This window comes from Globicephala melas, chromosome 14 (genome assembly GCF_963455315.2).
Source record: "Globicephala melas chromosome 14, mGloMel1.2, whole genome shotgun sequence".
In the NCBI taxonomy this organism is placed as follows: Eukaryota; Metazoa; Chordata; class Mammalia; order Artiodactyla; family Delphinidae; genus Globicephala; species Globicephala melas.
Genome location: NC_083327.1, coordinates 67,019,105 through 67,042,015, shown reverse-complemented (window position 1 = coordinate 67,042,015; position 22,911 = coordinate 67,019,105). Strand labels below are relative to the sequence as shown.

General features: G+C 39.3%; 1 protein-coding gene across 3 annotated transcripts in view; it reads left to right on the top strand.

The window, feature by feature from the left end:
* HIVEP2 (HIVEP zinc finger 2) overlaps positions 1-22,911 on the top strand; it is a 192,490-nt gene that overhangs the window by 157,011 nt on the left and 12,568 nt on the right. For all 3 annotated transcript variants that reach the window (XM_030853314.3, XM_030853306.3, XM_030853310.2), the window contains 5 exons: positions 1,934-2,028; positions 7,904-7,948; positions 8,650-14,205; positions 15,240-15,394; positions 22,443-22,618. In XM_030853314.3, coding sequence (XP_030709174.1) covers positions 9,037-14,205; positions 15,240-15,394; positions 22,443-22,618 — 5,500 coding nt within the window. In that variant the 5' untranslated portion in view covers positions 1,934-2,028; positions 7,904-7,948; positions 8,650-9,036. The remainder of the gene's footprint in view (positions 1-1,933; positions 2,029-7,903; positions 7,949-8,649; positions 14,206-15,239; positions 15,395-22,442; positions 22,619-22,911) is intronic.

Sequence of the window (22,911 nt, the reverse complement as noted above, 5' to 3'; positions counted from 1 at the left end):
CTCTTTTGCCTGTGGAAGCTGTTGGTAGAAATGATGGTTTCTGGGTTAGGGAATGGTTGGGTGCTTGTCTATATTTGCAGCACAGCTGGAAGGAGTGGGTGTCAGTGCTAGCCTTCTGAGGATTAAGTTCTCCTTTTCTCTTTTAAGGCTTAGTTCAATGACTGTGGGACTGCCAATCATAGGTAGTCACTGAATACTGCAAGTTGTTGTTCCCTATAAATAGCTGTATCTATAGAATCTTGGCCCATTTATGTCTTGGGTGAATTCTGTTCAGAGTGCAAAATAGCTCAGTGATTTATTCTTTTTTTTTTTTTTTTTTTTTTTTGTGGTATGCGGGCCTCTCACTGCTGTGGCCTCTCCCGTTGCGGAGCACAGGCTCCGGACGCGCAGGCTTAGCAGCCATGGCTCACAGGCCAGCCGCTCCGCTGCATGTGGGATCTTCCCAGACCGGGGCACGAACCCGTGTCCCCTGCATCGGCAGGCGGACTCTCAACCACAGTGCCACCAGGGAAGCCCTGATTTATTCTTTTTTATCTGCGAGATGCCATGCTTTACTTTAGCTTAGGTCGTGTTGCTAACGTACAGTTTTGTTTTGGTTCTTTAGTATTTTGACTTGATTTTTTTTTCCAAAAGAGGTGCTCTTTTGTTTGTTAATATGGATGTGGTTAATTATCATATATATATATATGAAGGACCCCACCACTATTCTCTCAGTGTTTAATCAATCATGTTCTTTGTCTTTGATGAAGCTTTCAATTTTGAGAATGGTAGAGCTTGTCAAGAGTCATTTAAGTGCCAGCAAATGGTTGATTTGAGGCAAGAAGAACAAAGTTAAAAAAGAAAATAAATCTAGCTTTCACTTAATAATTTGCCCTTTGCAGCAACAGAATCTTATCTGACCACCCACATTCATCTGGCTGCTGACGTGGTTCTTGCTTCAATTGCAGAAGCTATTTTTGCACCTTTTGTGTCTTTTGAGGAACCGAGTGGGCCTACTTGCTTATAATGATTCATGTTGCAAAGTGCACAGGGTGTCCTGAAGTGCTACTGCAGTGATGTGCAGAAAGGAGGAGAAAATGAAAGCTAACTGCTTCCTTTAAGCATTTTGAACATTCACATGACGTGGTAGTAGATTAAGGCACATTTTAACTGTCCTGTCTTGATGCTTTAGTCCTTCCTATGAAACACAACTTGTCTGAAAGAAAGAGCAATGTTTTTAAAAATGGACAAATATACAATAGATATCTATGGATATGTAGTAATATTTTTATATGGGCCTTTTTTACCAGGAGATAAACCATCTTAAGATAGTTGACTGATTAATCTATTTGGATTAAGTAGTTTGACTGACCTTCTATGCTTTTTTTTTTTTTGGATCAGACTTGAATAAATTAATTCTAAGTATGAGAAAGTTCCTTTCTTTGTTACTTTCCAGAGTTTGTTATGTCTCAGGATTTTACTTTGGTTGGTTTTGGCTTCCTATTTTAGAAATTAATTTTAGCACAGAACATAACATTACTGAAATAAACTATAGAAAAGAATTTTCTATGAGGTTCTTCATCCTGTGGAGTTTAGTTGCTGATGCACCAAAAGAAGTTTTGTGGGAATCTCAGCTTTAAGACAGAATTGTATCGTGGATTGCAGTGGCATAATTTCTAGTTCCAATACATCGTTTTAACTCTAGCATTATTTTCCAAATTGCTTCCACGTTTGCTGTTACAGACAATTCTTTTATAATGCAAGTACTTATTCAAAAGATTTAAACTATGTGAAAAGAAAGGAAATTTTTTCTTGAAAGAAAAAGTCTTCTCGAGAGATCCAGTTCCAGATTTTCTTTTCTCATGGAAGGCATTTCTATGAGTGAAGAAGAAGCATGTCTGTTAAATTCACTACAAGTGTCATCATTTAAAAAATCTTCTTGTTCATCTTTTAGATTCCCAGAAGTTGTGCATGAGTTCCTGTGGAGAGAGTTGGCATCGTGGATAGCAAAGACGGTTATGATGCAGTTTTTTGATACGAGGATAACAGGTTAATAACTAAAATTTATTGTTTTATTCTATTGTTTTTACATTGAACTTGAAAAGCAGTTTTAACTTACTGCACACCAGTATGTGAATTTACTTTGTCTTCCAGTCTGGGAAGAAACAAGGTATATGCTATTTGGAGAGAAATATAGTGAAGGTTTTGTTTTGTTTTTCATAATAGTCCGGTTTTAATTATAATTTGCTTAATTGAGATAGCCTCATTTAAGAGAATTTCTTTCTGGCACAGTTTACTTTCATGCAAAATTCTATGTAGTAAATCCTAATAACGTTTGTTATAGAATGGGGACACGTTGCACCAGAAGAGCAAAATCACAATTGTAAAAAAATTGCCAAGAAAAATTTATGACAAAATATTAAAATTAGCATGCTAGAGTCAAAATAAGTCACAAATACTCTGAACAGATATGCAAACTATACAACTATCTGCACTCATTGTAGCCAACATGGAAAAAATATAGTTCAGTTTTCCATTAGGCTTTAGATGTCAAATTAGATTTTAATGTATGTCCAATTAGAGGGTGATCATCACAATCTCTTTACTTTTCTCCAGAAGTTCTCTGAATTGTTTGGCAGGGTTTTGTATCATATACAGTATCCTCCTCATACTGGCGACTTGCTCCGTTTAGGGAGAACTAAGGTTGTTATGGGAGTTTTTACTAATAAAAGAAGCATTTATAATGAATTTGGCTCTCAGGAAGGTGCCTTTTTTTAATCATCCTGTGTAAATAAGTCAGTATTCAGCTGGGCTCTGGCACTGGTCATGGTTTTTCGGTAGACCCTTGTTTCCTTCATCCGGTACTCATATGTGGTAGTGACTTGTGGGTCCGTCAGCATTAAAGCAACGGTGCTCCGAGATGCTCATGTATTTCCTAAAATATTTTGTAGTTGATCTATGGCATTTTGAAAGCAAATATATGGAAATGGCCTCTAGCTTTTTGTCTAGTAATTGCTATCAGAAGACATATATTTTTTTACACGTGTAATACCACCTAATTCTCAACAACAAAAACCCAAATAACCATTTTAATTTGTTTGAAATGTTTTATTATTAAAACATTGGAAGCAGAGAAGTAGTGTTTGTTGCCCATCATTTTATACCATTATTATCTAGGATGTTATGATTTAATGCTCACTTGACTTTTGCCACCACTCAAGTAATGATTAATTTCCTGAGGTAAAGTTTTTTTCTGAGATAGTGTTTTTCTAAGCAAAAGGTCCCAGATTGACAGCCCTGGATACTGTAGGCCTTTATTCATCTGCAGAGCTAGGCTGCCCTTCTGCCAATCCCACCCAGCTGTTATCCTGAAGAGACCTCTGTGGAGGTCTATAAGGGAGGCTGTTTCTGTGCCTTTCCTTTCAGGGCCTGTCTGAGGAAATTACTTAACTGGGTGCCAGATTTATTTGAGTGGGACTGAAGCGTGGCCAAGGGAGTGGGCACACTTTTAGAAAAATGGCAACTCTTCCAAGTAATATCATTTTCTTTTCTTCTGCTCAATTCCCTTATTTCCATTACCACTGAAATAGCCACGCAGAGGGTAGTGTCTTTTTCAATATTACCCCCCTCTGAAAAATGCACTGAGCCTGCTAGACAATGCCTGCCTTTCTTTACCAACCGAAGGACTCCTATGGGCTGGAGCGTCATCCACAGGAAAGCCAAAAGTCATATCCTCTTGCAAAATATCCTACTCCTTTCAGAGCACTCAAAGGCATTAGGGAAAATCTTAAATGTCAATGTGAAGCTGTGTTTGGAATACCGTTCCTTGGTTGGCAATGGATGCCAACAATGAATTTGCGCGGGTTTGGTTACCATATAAAGAAATCTCAGAGAAGGAAATGATAACTGGCTGTTTTCTTTTCATGTGAGGATTGCTCGAATATTGCATTTTTAGACATATCAATCAATTGGGAAAACCAGAGATTTACTTTTAACACACAGTTAGAGTATGAAAAATGAAATGAATCTACACAATCATAGAGAAGTAATGTAGCTGTAATGAACCACATTACTATGGCTCTTTATAGCTCCAAGTAGATCTTTATTGAGAAAATTTTGGTAAAATTGCAGGTATATACAATAATACATTTGATGGTTTATAATAATATTCTGAGATCCAAGGAAAATATTTCCCTATCTTATAAGCATTTTCATACATTTAAGTAATACAGCACAAGCCCAGGAATTTACGCCATTGTTGGTAGAGTAAGATGGCTAAGTAAAAGTATCACCTAGCAAAAAAAGACAAATGTCATTATCAAACTTTGGCTTAAACTTTGAAAGCCTTGTGGATTTTCAAGTGAATTTTTTTCCCTAAGTGTAAGTTGAGGAGAGCAGCAAAGAGACTTTGAATACTAGACAGACATGCCATGCCCAGGAATAGATCTATGGTGCCAACAGTCTGCACTGCAGAATTTTTTTCAGTTTCCAAGATAAAGCAACTGAAGACAAGAGATTAATGAAAAGAGTCCATGTTCTTATTGGTTCATGAATATGAACCAGTATCCCAAAGGACCCATTACTCCTGTTTTCTCCAATCTGCCTTTCTATACGCCTCAGAAACTCCAAGAAGGAGAGTGATTTTATGGATAGAAGTTAGTTGAAGGCTGTCCAAGGATGGTGTTGGAGAGAATAGTATATGCTCAGATATGTTTAAAATCTCATGTAAAGGGTTCATGTGAAATAGGAGTGATTTCCAATTCCCTAGTAATATTCTTAATTAAGCCTTTCACTGAAGTGAAAAGTTAGACACTGTAGTTCAGAGGAATGTAGACCAGAGGTGTCCCTGATACTTCTGGGATCTCCAGCTCAGACAGAAGGACAGAAGCTCTTCTCTGAACAGCAGTAGGGAGCATGGCACTGGGTTTATCTAATTTCATGATGAAATGGTAGGACATCTTAGGCAGGTTTGTCATAGAAATTTAGAAGGAGGAGGTTTTCCTGACCAAAGCTATTTGCATAATTGTCATTTTCTACTGGGATCAAAGCTGTGAATTTTAAAACATTTTCTGGATAATAAATGCTATTGGAGTACAGGACGGTCTTCTGTTAAGATCAGCAAAATTGATTTTTTTAAATAAAATTGTAGGCGTGACTTTTTTGACGAGCCCTTTTCTAAAATTTAAACCCATCAAAAATTAAATAACTATTGTAGATAATTTTTGTTCTGACCATTAATTGTCTACTTTTGAATTTTATGTAAATCGCTTTTCTTCGTCTCTGATCTGTTCTTTAATAGCAAAATATTATTGCTTTTCCTTGAAGTTTATTTGGTGATTCTCTTTTTATGATATGTCCTTAGTGAATAAGAATTGTATATGTCTGGTTTAGGGTGTAATAGTTTTAATTTTTTACTATAAACCATAAAAATTAAATCTGATTTAAAAAGTTATTGCTTTGTTGCTAAATGAAAACACTACATTCTATTTAATTATTAAATATAGTATCCCAGTCCTGTTTTTTATAAAATTTTATGTACATGTTTAACTTGAAGTCCGTGTTTTAAGCAAAATTATATATTTTATGTAAACCAAGGAATGGGAAGTGACCATATGCTTAATTTTCACTTGTGAGGTTCTTACTTTCCTTAAAAGTAATGCGTCTCAAAGAACAAAGTAAAACAGTTGTATGTCATGAGAATTAATCATGTTCTCACGAGGAGCTGTCTTCATTAATACTTTAATATAAAGATTTTGAACATCATTTACACTATGGGTTTGTTTGAAATCCATACAAAACTCAAATGTTCTCCCAGGACCATGAAATATTCAAGCATTGGAAGTATTGGAGTCAAGTGAAAATATTTAGGAGAAAATGTTCTTGAAGATGTATTATTTTACATTGTGATAAAACTTAGCAGTGGAGCTGGGGGTGGCAGGTGCTAGTTGGGGAGGTGAGACCCCTTAGCCTTGGCGGTCTGCCAAACCTGGATTTGATTCTGGTTCTGACCCTAAGTATCATCCTCAACTGTATGTATGGGTAATAACACCTGTGGCGTAGGACCGTCATGAAGCTCTATACCAGTATAACTCTACCAGTGCATGTAATAAGCACACAGTAAATAGCAGTCATCATCCTTGTTATCACCATCAACAGAACTGCATACATAGATCAATACCATGATAAGATAATAAATATGAAAAGCAACCTAGAAGTTATTCAGTTCAAGCTCTGACTCTGAATTAAGGAAAGATGTGCAAAAGTTTCTGACTTGAATTGGAAATACACTGTACTTCCATTTTGGAGGGTGTTACCTCTAAAGGTCTGGCAGAGGTTGTGTCTACATGAACCTCAAGTATGTAGTTCATTAAACAAAAATTCAGCCAATTTGGGCTTAACGATGCTTATTCTTCTTATTTGCATTGAAGTCTAACAAAGCCATCACTTCTCCTTCAGTGTTTGCCTCTTTACCCATAGAGGGATTCATAGGAAAATCACTGTATGGGGAAAAATGTAATTCAATAATAAAACTTTTTAGCAAACCAAAGTTAATATGCTTGTTGTTTAGTTTTCTGACAACTGCTTTACAAACCTACTGTGCTTCATGGCTATTAGCAGAAAGACTTTTTGATTATAGATACCTTGCTACAAATACGCGGGGGCTTCTGATTTCTCATCCAAAAGATTTATTGTTCCTGTGGGAATTTCCATGTTTTCCACCCTTTCTAAGTGCAACTACTATCATCATCAAAGTAGCATTCTATATTAGGGACCAAATTGGTCATGGAAATAAAATCAGTATTTGAGTTTTAGTTTGGAAAAATACAGTACGTTTACATGGTGGCATCCTTTTTCTTAACCAGTATTTTATTTAAAATGTGAACATGCCCGGGTTAAAAAAATAAGCAAAAATAAAGATTACCAAAAATCATAAGGTTAAAAGTAGAAATCCCTTCCTGTGTCCGTTCTTCTGACTCCCTGGCTCCATTTATGTGATTTAACCAATGTAAAAGCTGGTTGGCATTCTTGCAGAAATTTTCTGTTTATTGCTTGTTTTTCTTTTACACAAATGGGATTATAAAATACATTCTAGGGTGCAATAAACTTTTTTTTTCACATCTAATGTTACTATCTCCTGAATGAGCTTTTATATTAGTACTTATAGCTATACTTACTTTTTTTTTAATGGCTGAGTTTATGACTGACTTAATCCTTGTACATATAACTTTGTGCATTTGTGTACATCCATGAGGATACATTTCCAGCAATGGAATTTCTGATCCAAAGGGTATGAGCGTTCTTACTTTGATAAGCACTGCTACACTGCCTATCAAGGAAGTACCTCAGCTATCGTCATAATTGATAGAGTTGAGCATTGAAGTTCTCAGAATCCTCTGGGTACGACATTGGCCATTCCCTTATGGAAATTGAGTATTCACTTAAAATCTGATAGTTTCTAAGTTGTCAAGTTTTCCTGAGCCATTCACAGTCATCTGGAGGACTCCTTCACTTTGCTGTCATGCAAATTTCCTGAAAAGGATATTTATACATTTAAATGTTTAAACCTATAGGTTGAATTTTTTAAAAACCCACTATTCTCAACTTTTTAATATCTAAAGAACTAGAACCAGGCTTATTGTGTCAAAAGTCTAAGATGTTTTAATATATTAATCTTATATCTTAGAAAATATGAATCTGAAGTTTAAAAAATTTTTTTCTCCTTGAGTTGTTTTTGGACACAGTGACAATCAGTATTAGGTTTACTGCTTTAGTTCAGTGTTTTCTAAAGCAGTTACCTGCTGATTTTTTAGAGCACATAACATTGTGAGCCCTACATATAATGAACGTTAAATTGACATTTGCATACAACAATGTTGTAGTTTAATGGAACAATCTTTCCTAACTGCATTTATTTTCTACCCAGGAAGCGTCAAGACAATCATGCCCATGAGAACTCTAAACCATTCAGGTAATCATTATATTTTCTAATTGTCCCCAAAATATGTTTTGTTGTCCACATTATGAAGGTTTTATAACTATTTTATTTAGATGCACTTTTCTGCCTTTTCCAAAGTTCTGTGACAATCTTTGATTCTTATAGGTTTAGTCTAGCTCTAATCACTCCTAATCACCAATTTTAAACTGTAAAATATATCTATATTTTTATTAACATTACATAGAATACATATGACATTTTATATTAACTGTTGTATTATATACTTATAAATTATATTATATATTTAACATATATTTTATATTAACCTATGAAATATATCTATATAGAGAAATATGTAGTACACTTAGCATGTAAGTCATAAAACTTGGTTAGAAATAGCTCTAAATTTATTTTAATGAAGCCTTTTAAAAATCTTATGATTTTATAAATAATATGTATCAAAAGTTTTCCTTTAAATGCTTTTCTGACCAAAATTAAGGGGTATTTAAAAGGATGACCAAAAGTTAAGCATTGAGGAGATTTATGCTTATGACTTAATGCTGTTTGCAATGAATACCCTTTCATTGTGGGATTAATGTAACAACCATAAAAAGGATTTCTTGGAGTAAAAAACATTTCAATTTATCCAATTTCAGGCTGTTTATTTAGGAACGGTTTTGGTTTCTTGCTTGATAACTACTATGACAATCTCTTTGTGTTTCGTTCTCTTTCAGACCATTTTATCTTAGTGAAACTGGCAACTGAACTTGGCTCTAGTTGATGGGCAAAATTTCTCCTAGAATATTCATCACCCCAAGTTCACCCTAGTTGAAAATATTCAAATGCCATAAGAGATCTTTATAGATTTGCACTTATCTTTTGGATGGACATTTCTACAATGGAGAGAACTGTGTTATAGCCCTGGTCCAAGGACATTACCATCTAATGCCCATAGACTACGGTGTGGGTGTGGAAGGTTCCAAAGAGAAGGAACACTCAGCAAGTTTGCAGACACCCTGGAACATGGAAGCAAGCAAGCTTTGAAAGGCGCAGCTTTGAAGACACTCCATGAGTCTGCACGGCTTTCAAGCGAACTAGCACTTGAGACCTTGTGTAACAAAATGGACACTGGGGACACAGCTCTAGGACAAAAAGCTACCTCAAGGTCTGGAGAAACTGATAAAGCATCAGGTAGATGGAGACAGGAACAATCAGCTGTTATTAAGATGAGCACTTTTGGCAGTCAAGAAGGACAGCAACAACCACAAATAGATCCTGAGCATATCGGAAACACAGCATCAGCACAACTCTTTGGTTCTGGGAAACTGGCCTCACCTAGCGAAGTGGCACAGCAAGTCACAGAGAAGCAATACCCACCGCACCGTCTGAGTCCTTATTCATGCCAACATTCCCTCTCTTTCCCTCAGCACTCATTGCCACAGGGGGTCATGCACAGCAACAAGCCACATCAGAGCCTTGAAGGCCCTCCATGGCTTTTCCCTGGCCCTTTGCCATCTGTTGCCTCCGAGGACTTATTTTCCTTTCCTATACACGGCCACAGTGGTGGTTATCCTAGAAAAAAGATTTCAAGTCTGAACCCTGCTTATAGCCAATACTCCCAGAAAAGTATCGAACAGTCGGAAGATGCTCACAAAAAAGAGCACAAACCCAAAAAGCCCGGCAAGTACATTTGCCCTTACTGCAGCAGGGCATGTGCCAAACCCAGCGTATTGAAAAAACACATCAGGTCCCATACTGGTGAGCGGCCATATCCATGTATACCTTGTGGTTTCTCTTTCAAGACAAAGAGCAATTTGTACAAGCACAGGAAGTCACATGCCCATGCAATTAAGGCAGGATTAGTCCCTTTCACAGAGTCAGCTGTATCTAAATTGGACCTAGAGGCCGGTTTTATTGACGTAGAAGCAGAAATACATTCAGACGGTGAACAGAGTACAGACACAGATGAGGAGAGTTCTTTGTTTGTGGAGGCTTCTGACAAAATGAGTCCCGGCCCACCCATGCCGCTGGATATCGCCAGCAGAGGTGTCTATCATGGGTCACTGGAAGAATCACTGGGAGGTCCGATGAAGGTGCCGATTTTGATTATCCCCAAAAGCGGGATTCCTTTACCTAATGAAAGCTCTCAGTATATTGGCACTGATATGCTACCAAACCCGTCTTTAAATACTAAGGCTGATGACTCTCACACAGTTAAACAGAAACTTGCACTAAGACTGTCAGAGAAAAAAGGACAAGATTCTGAGCCATCTCTAAACCTTCTGAGCCCGCACAGTAAAGGAAGCACTGACTCTGGTTACTTTTCCCGCTCAGAAAGTGCAGAGCAGCAGATAAGCCCTCCAAACACAAATGCGAAGTCTTATGAAGAAATCATCTTTGGAAAATACTGTCGGCTTAGTCCGAGAAATACACTCAGTGTTACAACCACAAGTCAGGAGCGCGCCACGATGGGTAGGAAGGGCACCATGGACTCATTACCTCACGTTAACACCAGGTTAGATGTCAAGATGTTTGAAGATCCTGTTTCACAGCTGATCCCAAGCAAGGGAGAGATCGACCCCAGTCAGACAAGCATGCTGAAATCCACTAAATTCAACAGCGAGTCAAGACCGTCCCAGACTATTCCATCATCTATCAGGAATGAAGGAAAACTTTATCCAGCCAGTTTCCAAGGCAGCAGCCCAGTTCTCCTAGAAGCTCCTGTTGACTCTTCACCCCTTATTAGAAGCAACTCAATGCCAACTTCTTCAGCAACGAATTTAAGTCTTCCTCCTTCTTTGAGAGGAAGTCACTCATTTGATGAACGGATGACTGGTTCTGATGATGTGTTCTATCCAGGGACTGTAGGAATACCCCCTCAGCGCATGTTAAGAAGACAAGCGGCTTTTGAGCTGCCTTCGGTACAGGAGGGGCACGTGGAAGCAGAACACCATGGCAGGATGTCAAAGAGCATCACGGGTCCATCCTTGAAGGAAAAGAAATTGATTCCTGGGGACAGGGTTGGGTATGACTATGATGTCTGTCGGAAACCCTATAAGAAGTGGGAGGATTCTGAGACACCGAAGCAGAGCTACAGGGATGTTTCCTGCATCAGCCCCTTGAAACACGGCGGAGAGTATTTCATGGATCCCTCGGTGCCATTGCAGGGAGTGCCAACCATGTTTGGAACTACTTGTGAAAATCGAAAACGCCGGAAAGAGAAGAGTGTAGGGGACGAGGAGGACACCCCGATGATCTGCAGTAGCGTCGTCAGCACGCCCCTGGGCATCGCGACTTCAGATTTCGAGCCCAAATTGCAGATGCAGGAAGGAGCCAGGAGTGGATTCGGCCTGACGGGACAGGAAAACCCTTCTCATGGTCACTCGGAGCGCTTTGACCCGTGTCGACCCCCGCTGCAATCTGGAAGTCCATCGCTTGGGTCAGAGGAGTCACCCGCAGCTGCTGATTCAGACAAGCCGTCAGACGGAGGGGGCAGGAAGCCTCCCGGCAATGTGATCTCTGTGATTCAGCACACGAACTCGCTGAGCCGCCCCAATTCATTTGAGAGGTCCGAGTCCGCTGAACTCGCCGCTAGCGCCCAGGAGAAAGCCTCGTCACCTTCCGAGACCTGTGACAGTGAGATCTCAGAAGCCCCGGTGAGCCCAGAGTGGGCTCCGCCCGGGGAGACCACGGAAGGCGGGGGGAAGCCATCCCCTTCGCAGCAGGTCGCGCAGCCGCCCTACCACGCGCAGCCCCGCCTCGTGCGTCAGCACAACATCCAGGTCCCCGAGATCCGCGTGACCGAGGAGCCTGACAAGCCAGAGAAGGAGAAGGAGGCCCAGAGTAAAGAGGCAGAAAAGCCGGTGGAGGAATTTCAGTGGCCCCAGAGAAGTGAGACCCTCTCCCAGCTCCCGGCCGAGAAGCTGCCGCCCAAAAAGAAGCGTTTGCGGCTCGCGGATATGGAGCACTCCTCCGGGGAATCCAGCTTTGAATCCACAGGCACCGGCCTCTCCCGCAGCCCCAGTCAGGAAAGTAACTTGTCGCACAGCTCCAGTTTCTCCATGTCTTTCGAAAGAGAAGAAACCATGAAGCTTGCGGCACCTCCCAAGCCGGATGAGTTTGGGAAGCACTCAGAGTTTTTGACGGTCCCTGCTGGTTCGTACTCGTTGTCCGTCCCAGGCCACCACCACCAAAAGGAGATGCGACGCTGCTCGTCCGAGCAGATGCCTTGTCCCCACCCAACGGAAGTCCCAGAAATTCGGAGCAAATCATTCGATTATGGGAATCTGTCCCATGCTCCGGTGGCAGGGGCGTCGGCATCCGCATTGTCCCCATCCCGGGAGAGGAAGAAATGCTTTCTGGTGCGGCAGGCTTCCTTCAGTGGCTCTCCCGAGATCGCCCAGGGGGAGGCCGCCGCGGATCTGAGCGTAAAGCAGGAACAGCTAGAACATCTGCACGGCAGCCTCAGGGCCACGTGGCACCACGCCCCATGCTCTGTGCTTCCTGCCCTTCAGGCAGAGGACCCAGGGAAGCAGGTGGTGGGTCCTTGTGCCCAGCTGAGCTCAGGACCACTCCACCTGGCCCAGCAACAGATTATGCACCTGGATAGTCAGGAGTCTCTGAGAAATCCCTTCATACAGCCGACATCCTATATTCCAAGCAAGCACTTGACTGAACAGCCACATTTATTTCCACATCAAGAGACTCTTCCGTTCTCTCCAATCCAGAACACCTTGTTTCAGTTCCAATATCCTACCGTCTGTATGGTTCATTTCCCAGCTCAGCAGCCCCCCTGGTGGCAGGCACACTTCCCCCATCCCCTGGCTCCGCACGCTCCAAAGAGCTATGGAAAGCCTTCTTTCCAGGCAGAAGTTCACCCCAGCTACCCCTTGGAGCCTGTGGCGGAGCACACTGGAAAGAAATCCGCTGATTATGCGCACACGAAAGAGCAAACCTACCCGGGTTATTCAGGAACATCAGGGCTACACTCCAAGAACCTTCTTCCAAAGTTTCCGTCAGGGGAGAGCACCAAGTCAACAGATACTCCCTCCGAGCAGGTTCTTCAAGAAGAGTTCACCTCAGCAAACGCTGGGCCTTTACAGTCCTTACCAGGAACAGTGGTTCCTGTTAGGATCCAGACCCACGTACCGTCCTATGGGAGTGTCATGTACACAAGCATTTCTCAGATGCTTGGGCAGAACAGCCCTGCCATTGTCATATGCAAAGTCGACGAGAATGTGACCCAAAGAACACTGGTAACCAACCCGGCCATGCAAGGGATAGGATTTAACATTGCCCAGGTGTTGGGGCAGCACGCAGGCTTGGAAAAGTGCCCCATCTGGAAAGTACCTCAGACCATACCCCTTGGCTTGGAATCCTCTATCCCCTTATGTTTACCTTCCACCTCTGACAGCGTCGCCACCCTGGGAGGCAGCAAGCGGATGCTTTCTCCAGCCAGCAGCTTGGAACTCTTCATGGAAACAAAGCAGCAGAAAAGGGTCAAGGAAGAAAAGATGTATGGACAGATCGTGGAGGAGCTTAGCGCCGTGGAGCTGACCAACTCAGACATCAAAAAGGATCTCTCCCGCCCACAGAAGCCCCAGCTGGTTCGACAGGGCTGTGCTTCTGAGCCAAAGGATGGCTTGCCGTCAGCGTCATCGTCCTTCTCCTCGCTGTCCCCCTCCTCATCTCAAGACCACCCGTCTGCCAGCGTGCCCTTGAGGGAGCCCTTCCCTCCAAGCTCCAGGGCACCCGCTCTGGGGCAGAAGTCCAGTGGGCCTTCTGAAAGCAAAGAGTCCTCAGATGAGTTAGACATTGACGAGACGGCGTCTGATATGAGCATGAGCCCGCAGACTTCCTCATTGCCACCCGGGGACAGTCAGCTGGAAGAGCAAGGGAAGGGCCAGAAGCTGCCTGCTGGCGTGCTGGTCCCCAGAGCGTCCGACCCAAGCGGGAAAGTGGCAAATTCGACTCTTCTTTTCACGGACGTGGTAGATTTCCAGCAGATTCTGCAGTTCCCCAGTCTGCGGACAACAACGACTGTGAGTTGGTGCTTCTTGAATTATACAAAACCCAATTATGTGCAACAGGCCACCTTCAAATCCTCGGTATATGCTTCATGGTGCATTAGTTCCTGTAACCCAAACCCATCAGGATTGAACACCAAGACCACGCTGGCTCTTCTGAGGTCCAAGCAAAAAATCACCGCAGAAATTTATACCCTGGCCGCTATGCACAGGCCTGGAGCCGGCAAGCTTACATCATCAAGTGCTTGGAAGCAGTTTGCTCAGGTAACAAATATTGTTTCTGAAAGCACTCTGTGTTGTGGATTTGATTGCTGAGCAGAATACGTAGTGAAGGACGTACGGAAAAAAACATACAAGTAAAATGAAGACCAGAGCTGGGGAGGGGGTCCTCTGCAAACGGGCCTTACCCATTGACCCTGAACTTAGTTATGAGGGGTCAGTACCAGTCAGTACTTAGGAAAGTACCAAGCACAAAGTATCTCCTCAGCCGGGTGCAGTGAAATTCCACCGCAGGGGCTAATTCCTTGGAGTTCCTCTCCGTTCCAACCTGTGTTAGTGACCTAGCAGACCAACTTTCCTTTGATGTGAGGACTTCAGGAAATTGTGAAATGAGGACATAGAACAGGGAGGGGACACAGGAGAGGAAAGATCAGGAAGGAGGCTGCCGGGTGTTAGAACTGAACTTTGTGAACTTCTGAGGGAGGGGTTGTTCCCATTGGCTATTGTTTTATTAAAATTTATTTTTAATATATTTCTCTCAAAACTCATTTTTCCAAGGGATTAGCAGGTTCGTTCCTACATGAGCAATTATTGCCTTACATGTAGGATTATAAAAATATTAATAAGGGCCACTTTGGAATTTATGCTAAATTAATAAAGAAGTACATGGAGGTCTTAAACAAAAATATATAATAAATAAAATATAAAATATATTTACTCACTTCAGTTACCATTTCTCCTTAATAATTTTTGAGAATATTTTCTACACGCATAGAGATTGCTTGAATTGCTACTTCCAAAAACAGAACATGTTTTTAACATTGTTATTAGTGTTGTACAGTGTACGTGCTAGTGGGGTCTTGTTGGGTTTTTTTTTAACAGAATGTTGAATTTATTCTGTAGAAACTGTCATCTTTTCTGATTTTATCCCTGTTGTCCCTTATTTTATGTAGCCAGCCTATGGCCTTTTAGCATGGAGTTTAGGCTGATTTTCAGAGATCATGGAAGAGTGGGATGTGTGCGCTTCCTCTGTGTCTTAGGGAATGCATACGAAATGATTCTCTCTTTTTGGCCTACAGATGAAACCTGATGCGACCTTTTTATTTGGCAGCAAGCTAGAAAGGAAACTAATGGGAAATATCTTAAAGGAAAGAGGGAAAGGAGATATTCATGGAGATAAGGATATTGGATCCAAACAAGCTGAGCCCATTCGAATTAAAATCTTTGAAGGAGGGTAAGGAAACACATGTGCAAATGTAAAGTATTCCATTAAATTCAGCATAAATGTTCCTGAGTGTCTGCATGGAAAAGTCGTATCTCCTCTGGTCTGAAGCATAAAGCAAATTCCTTTTTCTATACACATTTCTGAAGTCTGTCTGGTAATAGATAATGAGCTCGTGCCCTTGCTTTCATGACTTGCTTTTAATGAAAATGTCCCTATTGTATATGGTTCGAACTTCTGCCTTAAATTTTCATACCTCTAATTCCATATGAAATCGACTAAATTGCTGGACTCTTGATATTGTCTAAGTTTGTTCATTCTTTGGTATTACTTTGATAGGCATTTGTTGTGTTAGTAATGGACATATTTTTATTCTGTGCTTACAAAAATGCAGTCATGCACACTCATGTATAAACCTAGAAACTAGTTTTATTTTATTGTTTTTATTATTACGTAAAGTCCAGACCTTATTGGGATTTCACGAGTTCCTTCAAAACCCTCTTTCTGTTCTAGTATCCAAGCCAGGGCACCACTTCGCATTTAGTTGTCATGTTTCCCCAAACTTCTCTGGTGTGTGACAGTTTCTCTGTCTTTAGGAATTTCTTTTTAAGTGTTGCATTCTGAGTTGCAGAAACTCAAGTAATAAGGTTCAATGATTTTGTTGTCTATCTAGTTAAGAAACACTGCATGTATGTGTAATGTCCAGTTTTAGATTTTGATAGAAAGGTGTCTTAAATCTAGTCACAGGGGAGAAAAAGCCCAGACTTCTGCTTTAAAATTTAAAAATTTTAAAGGATGTTAACCACATTTGGGGATGGTGATGTGTCTACCTTATCTTTGCAACAGATCTATAATCTACATATTTCCATGAGCATGATTTTATTCTAATTATATTTGGAGAACAAAATAATGTTATCTGTTTGACTCTGAAATGTTGAGTGGTTGGTGATATGAAGTATCAGTTTCTCACATAGATTTACCAGTTTGGAGATGGTTTATCAAAGTTGGTTCCCTGGTAAGGTTGACCCCCTTGGATGAATGCCTAGTACTGTCACCACTAAAGCCACAGCTGTTTGTAGCCATGAAGCTTGTCTCAGTATTTTTTCACATTCCTCATCTTTTAACACAAACAAGAGAAATAGAGATTTTATCTTTATAGAGACTGAGTGATCTCTGTGACTGAATCAACGCTTACATTCATCAGTCTTCTTCATAACAGCGCACTTGTACTAGATTAGCGAGACTTTCACAGTGACTGTATGATTTGGGGAGCCCATCTCCACTAACGAAGGACACAAATGAAAAAGCATATGTGAACATTTTATTGCTGTGTTTTGATGATCCAAAAGGATGGGGCCATATTTAATTTTCTCCTCATTTCACTGTCCAACGTTATGGGCTATGTCCCACTCATTCTTTTTTTTTTTTAAACATCTTTATTGCAGTATAATTGCTTTACAATGCTGTGTTAGTTTCTGCTTTATAACAAAGTGAATCAGTTATACATATACATATATACCCATATCCCCTCCCTCTTGCGTCTCCCTCCCACCCTCCCTATCCCACCCCTCTAGGTGGTCACAAAGCACCCAAGCTGATCTCCCTGTGCTATGTGGCTGCTCCCCACAAGCTATCTATTTTACATTTGGTAGTATATATAAGTCCTCAAGTCCATTCTCTACGTCTGCATCTTTATTCCTGCCCTGCCCCTAGGTTCTTCAGAACTATATACATACATATATATATATATATATATTTTTTTTTTAGATTCCATATATATGTGTTAGCTTACGGTATTTGTTTTTCTGTTTCTGACTTACTTCACTCTGTATGACAGACTCTACATCCATTCACCTCACTACAAATAACTCAATTTCGTTTCGTTTTAGGGCTGAGTAATATTCCATTGTATATATGTGACACATCTTCTTTATTCATTAATCTGTCGATGGACACTTAGGTTGCTTCCATGTCCTGGCTATTGTAAATAGAGCTACAGTGAACATCGTGCTACATGACTGTTTTTGAATTGTGGTTTTCTCAGGGTATATGCCCAGTAGTGGAATTGCTGGGTCGTGTGGTAGTTCTATTTTTAGTTTTTAAAGGAACGTCCATACTGTTCTCCATAGTGGCTGTATCAGTTTACATTCTCACCAACATTGCAAGAGGGTTCCCTTTTCTCCACACCCTCTCCAGCATTTATTGTTTGTAGATTTCTTGATGATGGCCATTCTGACTGGTGTGAGGTGATACCTCATGGTAGTTTTGATTTGCCTTTCTCTGATAATTAGTGATGTTGAGCATCCTTTCATGTGTTTGTTGGCAATCTGTATATCTTCTTTGGAGAAATGTCTATTTAGGTCTTCTGCCCATTTTTGGATTAGGTTGTTTGGTTTTTTGTTATTGAGCTGCATGAGCTGCTTGTAAATTTTGGAGATTAATCCTTTGTCAGCTGCTTCATTTGCAAATATCTTCTCCCATTCTGAGGGTTGTCTTTTGGTCTTGTTTATGGTTTCCTTTGCTGTGCAAAAGCTTTGAAGTTTCATTAGGTCCCATTTGTTTATTTTTGTTTTTATTTCCATTTATCTAGGAGGTGGGTCAAAAAGGATCTTACTGTGATTTATGTCATAGAGTGTTCTGCCTATGTTTTCCTCTAAGAGTTTTATAGTGTCTGGCCTTACATTTAGGTCTTTAATCCATTTTGAGTTTATTTTTGTGTATGGTGTTAGGGAGTGTTCTAATTTCACTCTTTTCCATGTAGCTGTCCAGTTTTCCCCGCACCACTTATGGAAGAGGCTGTCTTTTCTCCATTGTATATTCTTCCCTCCTTTATCAAAAATAAAGTGACCATATGTGTGTGGGTTTATCTCTGGGCTTTCTATCCTGTTCCATTGATCTATATTTCTGTTTTTGTGCCAGTACCATGCTGTCTTGATTACTGTAGCTTTGTAGAATAGTCTGAAGTCTGGGAGCCTGATTCCTCCAGCTCCGTTTTTCTTCCTCAAGATTGGTTTGGCTATTCGGAGTCTTTTGTGTTTCCATAGAAATTGTGAAATATTTTGTTCTACTTCTGTGAAAAATGCCATTGGTAGTTTGATAGGGATTGCATTGAATCTGTAGATTGCTTTGGGTAGTATAGTCATTTTCACAATGTTGATTCTTCCAGTCCAAGAACATGGTATATCTCTCCATCCGTTTGTATTATCTTTAATTTCTTTCATCAGTGTCATATAGTTTTCTGCATACAGGTCTTTTGTCTCCTTAGTCAGGTTTATTCCTAGGTATTTTATTCTTTTTGTTGCAATGGTAAATGGGGTGTTTCCTTAATTTCTCTTTCAGATTTTTCATCATTAGTGTGTAGGAATTCAAGAGATTTCTGTGCATTAATTTTGTATCCTGCTACTTTACCAAATTCATTGATTAGCTCTAGTAGTTTTCTGGTAGCATCTTTAGGATTCTCTATGTATAGGATCATGTCATCTGCAAACAGTGGCACCTTTACTTCTTCTTTTCTGATTTGGATTCCTTTTATTTCTTTTTCTTCTCTGATTGCTGTAGCTAAAACTTCCAAAACTATGTTGAATAATAGTGGTGAGAGTGGGCAGCCTTGTCTTGTTCCTGATCTTAGTGGAAATGGTTTCCGTTTTTCACCATTGAGAATGATGTTGGCTGTGGGTTTGTCAGGTATGGCCTTTATTTTGTTGAGGTAAGTTCCCTCTATGCCTATTTTCTAGAGGGTTTTTATCATAAATGGGTGTTGAATTTATCAAAAGCTTTTTCTGCATCTATTGAGATGATCATATGGTTTTTATCCTTCAATTTGTTAATATGGTGTATCACATTGATTGATTTGCATATATTGAAGAATCCTTGCATTCCTGGAATAAACCCCACTTGATCATGGTGGATGATCCCTTTAATGTGCTGTTGGATTCTGTTTGCTAGTATTTGGTTGAGGATATTTGCATGTATGTTCATCAGTGATATTGGCCTGTAGTTTTCTTTCTTTGTGACATCTTTGTCTGGTTTTGGTATCAGGGTGATGGTGGCCTCATAGAATGAGTTTGGGGGTGTTCCTCCCTCTGCTATATTTTGGAACAGTTTGAGAAGGATAGGTGTTAGCTCTTCTCTAAATGTTTGATAGAATTCACCTGTGAAGCCTTCTGGTCCTGGGCTTTTGTTTGTTGGAGGATTTTTAATCACAGTCTCAGTTTCAGTGCTTGTGATTGGTCTGTTTATATTTTCTATTTCTTCCTGGTTCAGTTTCAGGAGGTTGTGTTTTTCTAAGAATTTGTCCTTTTCTTCCAGGTTGTCCATTTTATTGGCATATAGTTGCTTGTAGTAATCTCTCATGATCCTTTGTATTTCTGCAGTGTCAGTTATTACTTCTCCTTTTTCATTTCTAATTCTATTAATTTGAGTCTTCTCCCTTTTTTTCTGCCTAATGGTTTGTCAATATTATCTTCTCAAAGAAGCAGCTTTTAGTTTTATTGATCTTTGCTATTGTTTCCTTCATTTCTTTTTCATTTATTTCTGATCTGATCTTTATGATTTCTTTCCTTCTGCTAACTTTGGGGTTTTTTTTTTGTTCTTCTTTCTCTAATTGCTTTAGGTGTAAGGTTAGGTTGTTTATTTGAGATCTTTCTTGTTTCTTGAGGTAAGATTGTATTGCTATAAACTTCCCTCTTAGAACTGCTTTTGCTGCCTCCCATAGGTTTTGGGTCATCATGTTTTCATTGTCATTTGTTTCTAGGTATTTTTTCATTTCCTCTTTGATTTCTTCAGTGATCTCTTGGTTATTAAGCAGTGTATTGTTTAGCCTCCATGTGTTTGTATATTTTACAGATTTTTTCCTGTAATTGATATCATTCCTTAATCTGTGATCCATCTTCTGCCTGGTGGTAATCAGCTGTTTATTCCAAGAAGTGTGTTACCATCTCTTATTTTGCCGATTGCAAAGTGATAAGTTCAAAAAAAAAGTATTACTGACCAAATTTTTAAGTGTGTATGTTTCTTATTACTATTTAATTCATAGACTTAGTAATTTAATTAAACATACCTTTTAATTATTTTTTAAATCCATTAATTCTTTTTCCTTTTAATTTTTAAATTTTATTTTATTTATTTTTTTATACAGCAGGTTCTTATTAGTCATCAATTTTATACACATCAGTATATACATGTCAATTCCAATCGCCCAATTCATCATATCTTTCAATTATTTTTTCAAAATCCATTAATTCTTGTATCAAGTAAATTCATGGGTCTGCAGAACTGTTGAAGGGTAAATATTTTATTTGTGCAGACTTTTCTAATATGGTTATATTTTATACAAAATTTACTCTATTTTCATTCTGGAAGCAAGTTAATCAGCTGAGACATTAAAATAGTGTTATTTGAAGATAATACATTGTACATTAAGTACAATGATGGGCCTGGGCCACAGTAAGCTTAAAGTACCCTTCCCTGAAGAAAAGTTGCTTTCTATAAAATTATTTGTTTTATTCTATATTCCTTAGGTAATTTCATCTTAAGGTAATTTCATCCTTAGGTAATTTCATGCCCTAAGTTTGGGGCAGAGAATAGTGATATTAAAAGATGAAAGATATTTTGCATCTTTAAGTTCTTTTCTTCTTTATTACAAAAAATGTGAGATGAAAGATAAAGTTCAAAATAGTTTTGAAGAAAAAGTTGACTTTGGAAATTCCTTGTCCCTAAGTGGGAAAGATTTAAAGGAGCAGAAAGCATGCAAAACTGACTATTCATATTTCTGATACTAGTCAATTCTCACCTGGATTGGTACTGAACAAAAGATAATTTTAAGATTAAATAGTATCCATAGCAGAGTGGATATTTAAATATGTTGGATGGATTTTCTCTCTTAAATATTCTTCAGTGGATTTGACAAATGAATTTGAACTTGCTTTTATTTCTGATGATAGATTAGCTAGAACAAAATAGAGAAGTTTGCAACGCTCTTAGAATGTAAGACAAAACAAAACAAAACTGTAAATCTAGTGCCTTTAAGTCAGTCCACACTGAGTTAAGGCATTTTGTAGGTCACTTTACCGTTTGAAGTTATAAAAAGAGCCCTTCGAAAGGAATATCTTCCCAAGAATGACATTAGACCCATAATTCTAGCCTGAGATTTAAGAGATAATGGTATTCATTGAGTTATTCAGTAGAATGCTGCTATACTGTATGAGAGGTCACGTTTCCCTGTATTCTAAACAAAATGTGATGGATGGTGAGCACTAGATAGGTTTCTTCCATTGATAATTACAGTGAATACCTAAGACTTTGCCCATCTAACTGATTTAATTAAACTAGAGGACCTCATTTATCCTTTCAAACTTCTCTATTAAATCCTTCCAGAAACGAATGCAAATTTGATTGAAAAATAGAATGTCTAGTTTTCATTATGTAACAGTACCTTCCAGAAGCCACTTGAAATTGAGACTTCACTTTAGTACAGATTCATGGTCCTTGGGAAGAGCAGATCAAATCTGTAGGCAACAGTTGGTGAGCTCAGCTCAGCCTGTGTAAGCTAGAAATTTCTGACTCTCGTGCCAGGATTGTAAAAATAGAGTAGAAACTTGCAATGAAGAATTCTATAATCAGTCATATTTATTCTAGCAAATTCAGAGGGGTATGCACATCTTAGATGATGGAATATTAGCAAATGATATGTGATGATTTAAATATGCTAGTATAACTTTTTGGATGTTTCTTGGCCAGAGGCAGTGAGGTGCACAGCTCTGCAACTCTTTGAGGCTTATATAAGCCCATTGGACATCTGTACGGAGTCCATATATTTACACTTCATAGAAGAGCCAATTCCGTTTTGAACTCCATGTAGAAAAAAATTCCCTTTTATTTACAATGCCAAATCTGTTCTTTCAGGACTTTACTGCATAGATTTCACAGGCTTTGTAGAAATAAAGTTGAATAATTGTAAAAGTCCCTCCTAAAAATTTGTCTTGCAAATGATTAGCTTTTGGTTTGATGTATAACGTGCAGAAGTATTTGGAAACACACTGTATTTTCCCTTTTTTAACAGGTATAAGTCAAATGAAGATTATGTATATGTCAGAGGACGTGGACGTGGAAAGTACATTTGTGAAGAATGTGGAATTCGCTGTAAGAAACCGAGCATGCTCAAAAAGCATATCCGCACTCATACTGATGTCCGGCCTTATGTATGCAAGTTGTGTAATTTTGCCTTCAAAACAAAAGGTATGGGTCTGATTTTTCTTTCTTTTTTTTTTTTTAGAGGAAAAACACTTTTTTTAATGGCTGCTCCAGATTCTGAATACTATTTTATAACCGTCATCGACAATTAGTTGGTTTTCTTTGTGAAAATGTGACCCCACAAAATGTATTTTCCTCTTCCTGTTAAGTGGTCTGAGGATGTACATGAGACAGTGAGGCTCCTTTTATGACCTAAGTAAGAGCTACAGACTTAGGTCCAGGCTAGTTGTCTCGAAGGAAGTGGCTAAGAATTGCCTGGATAGCTATTACCTCATGTT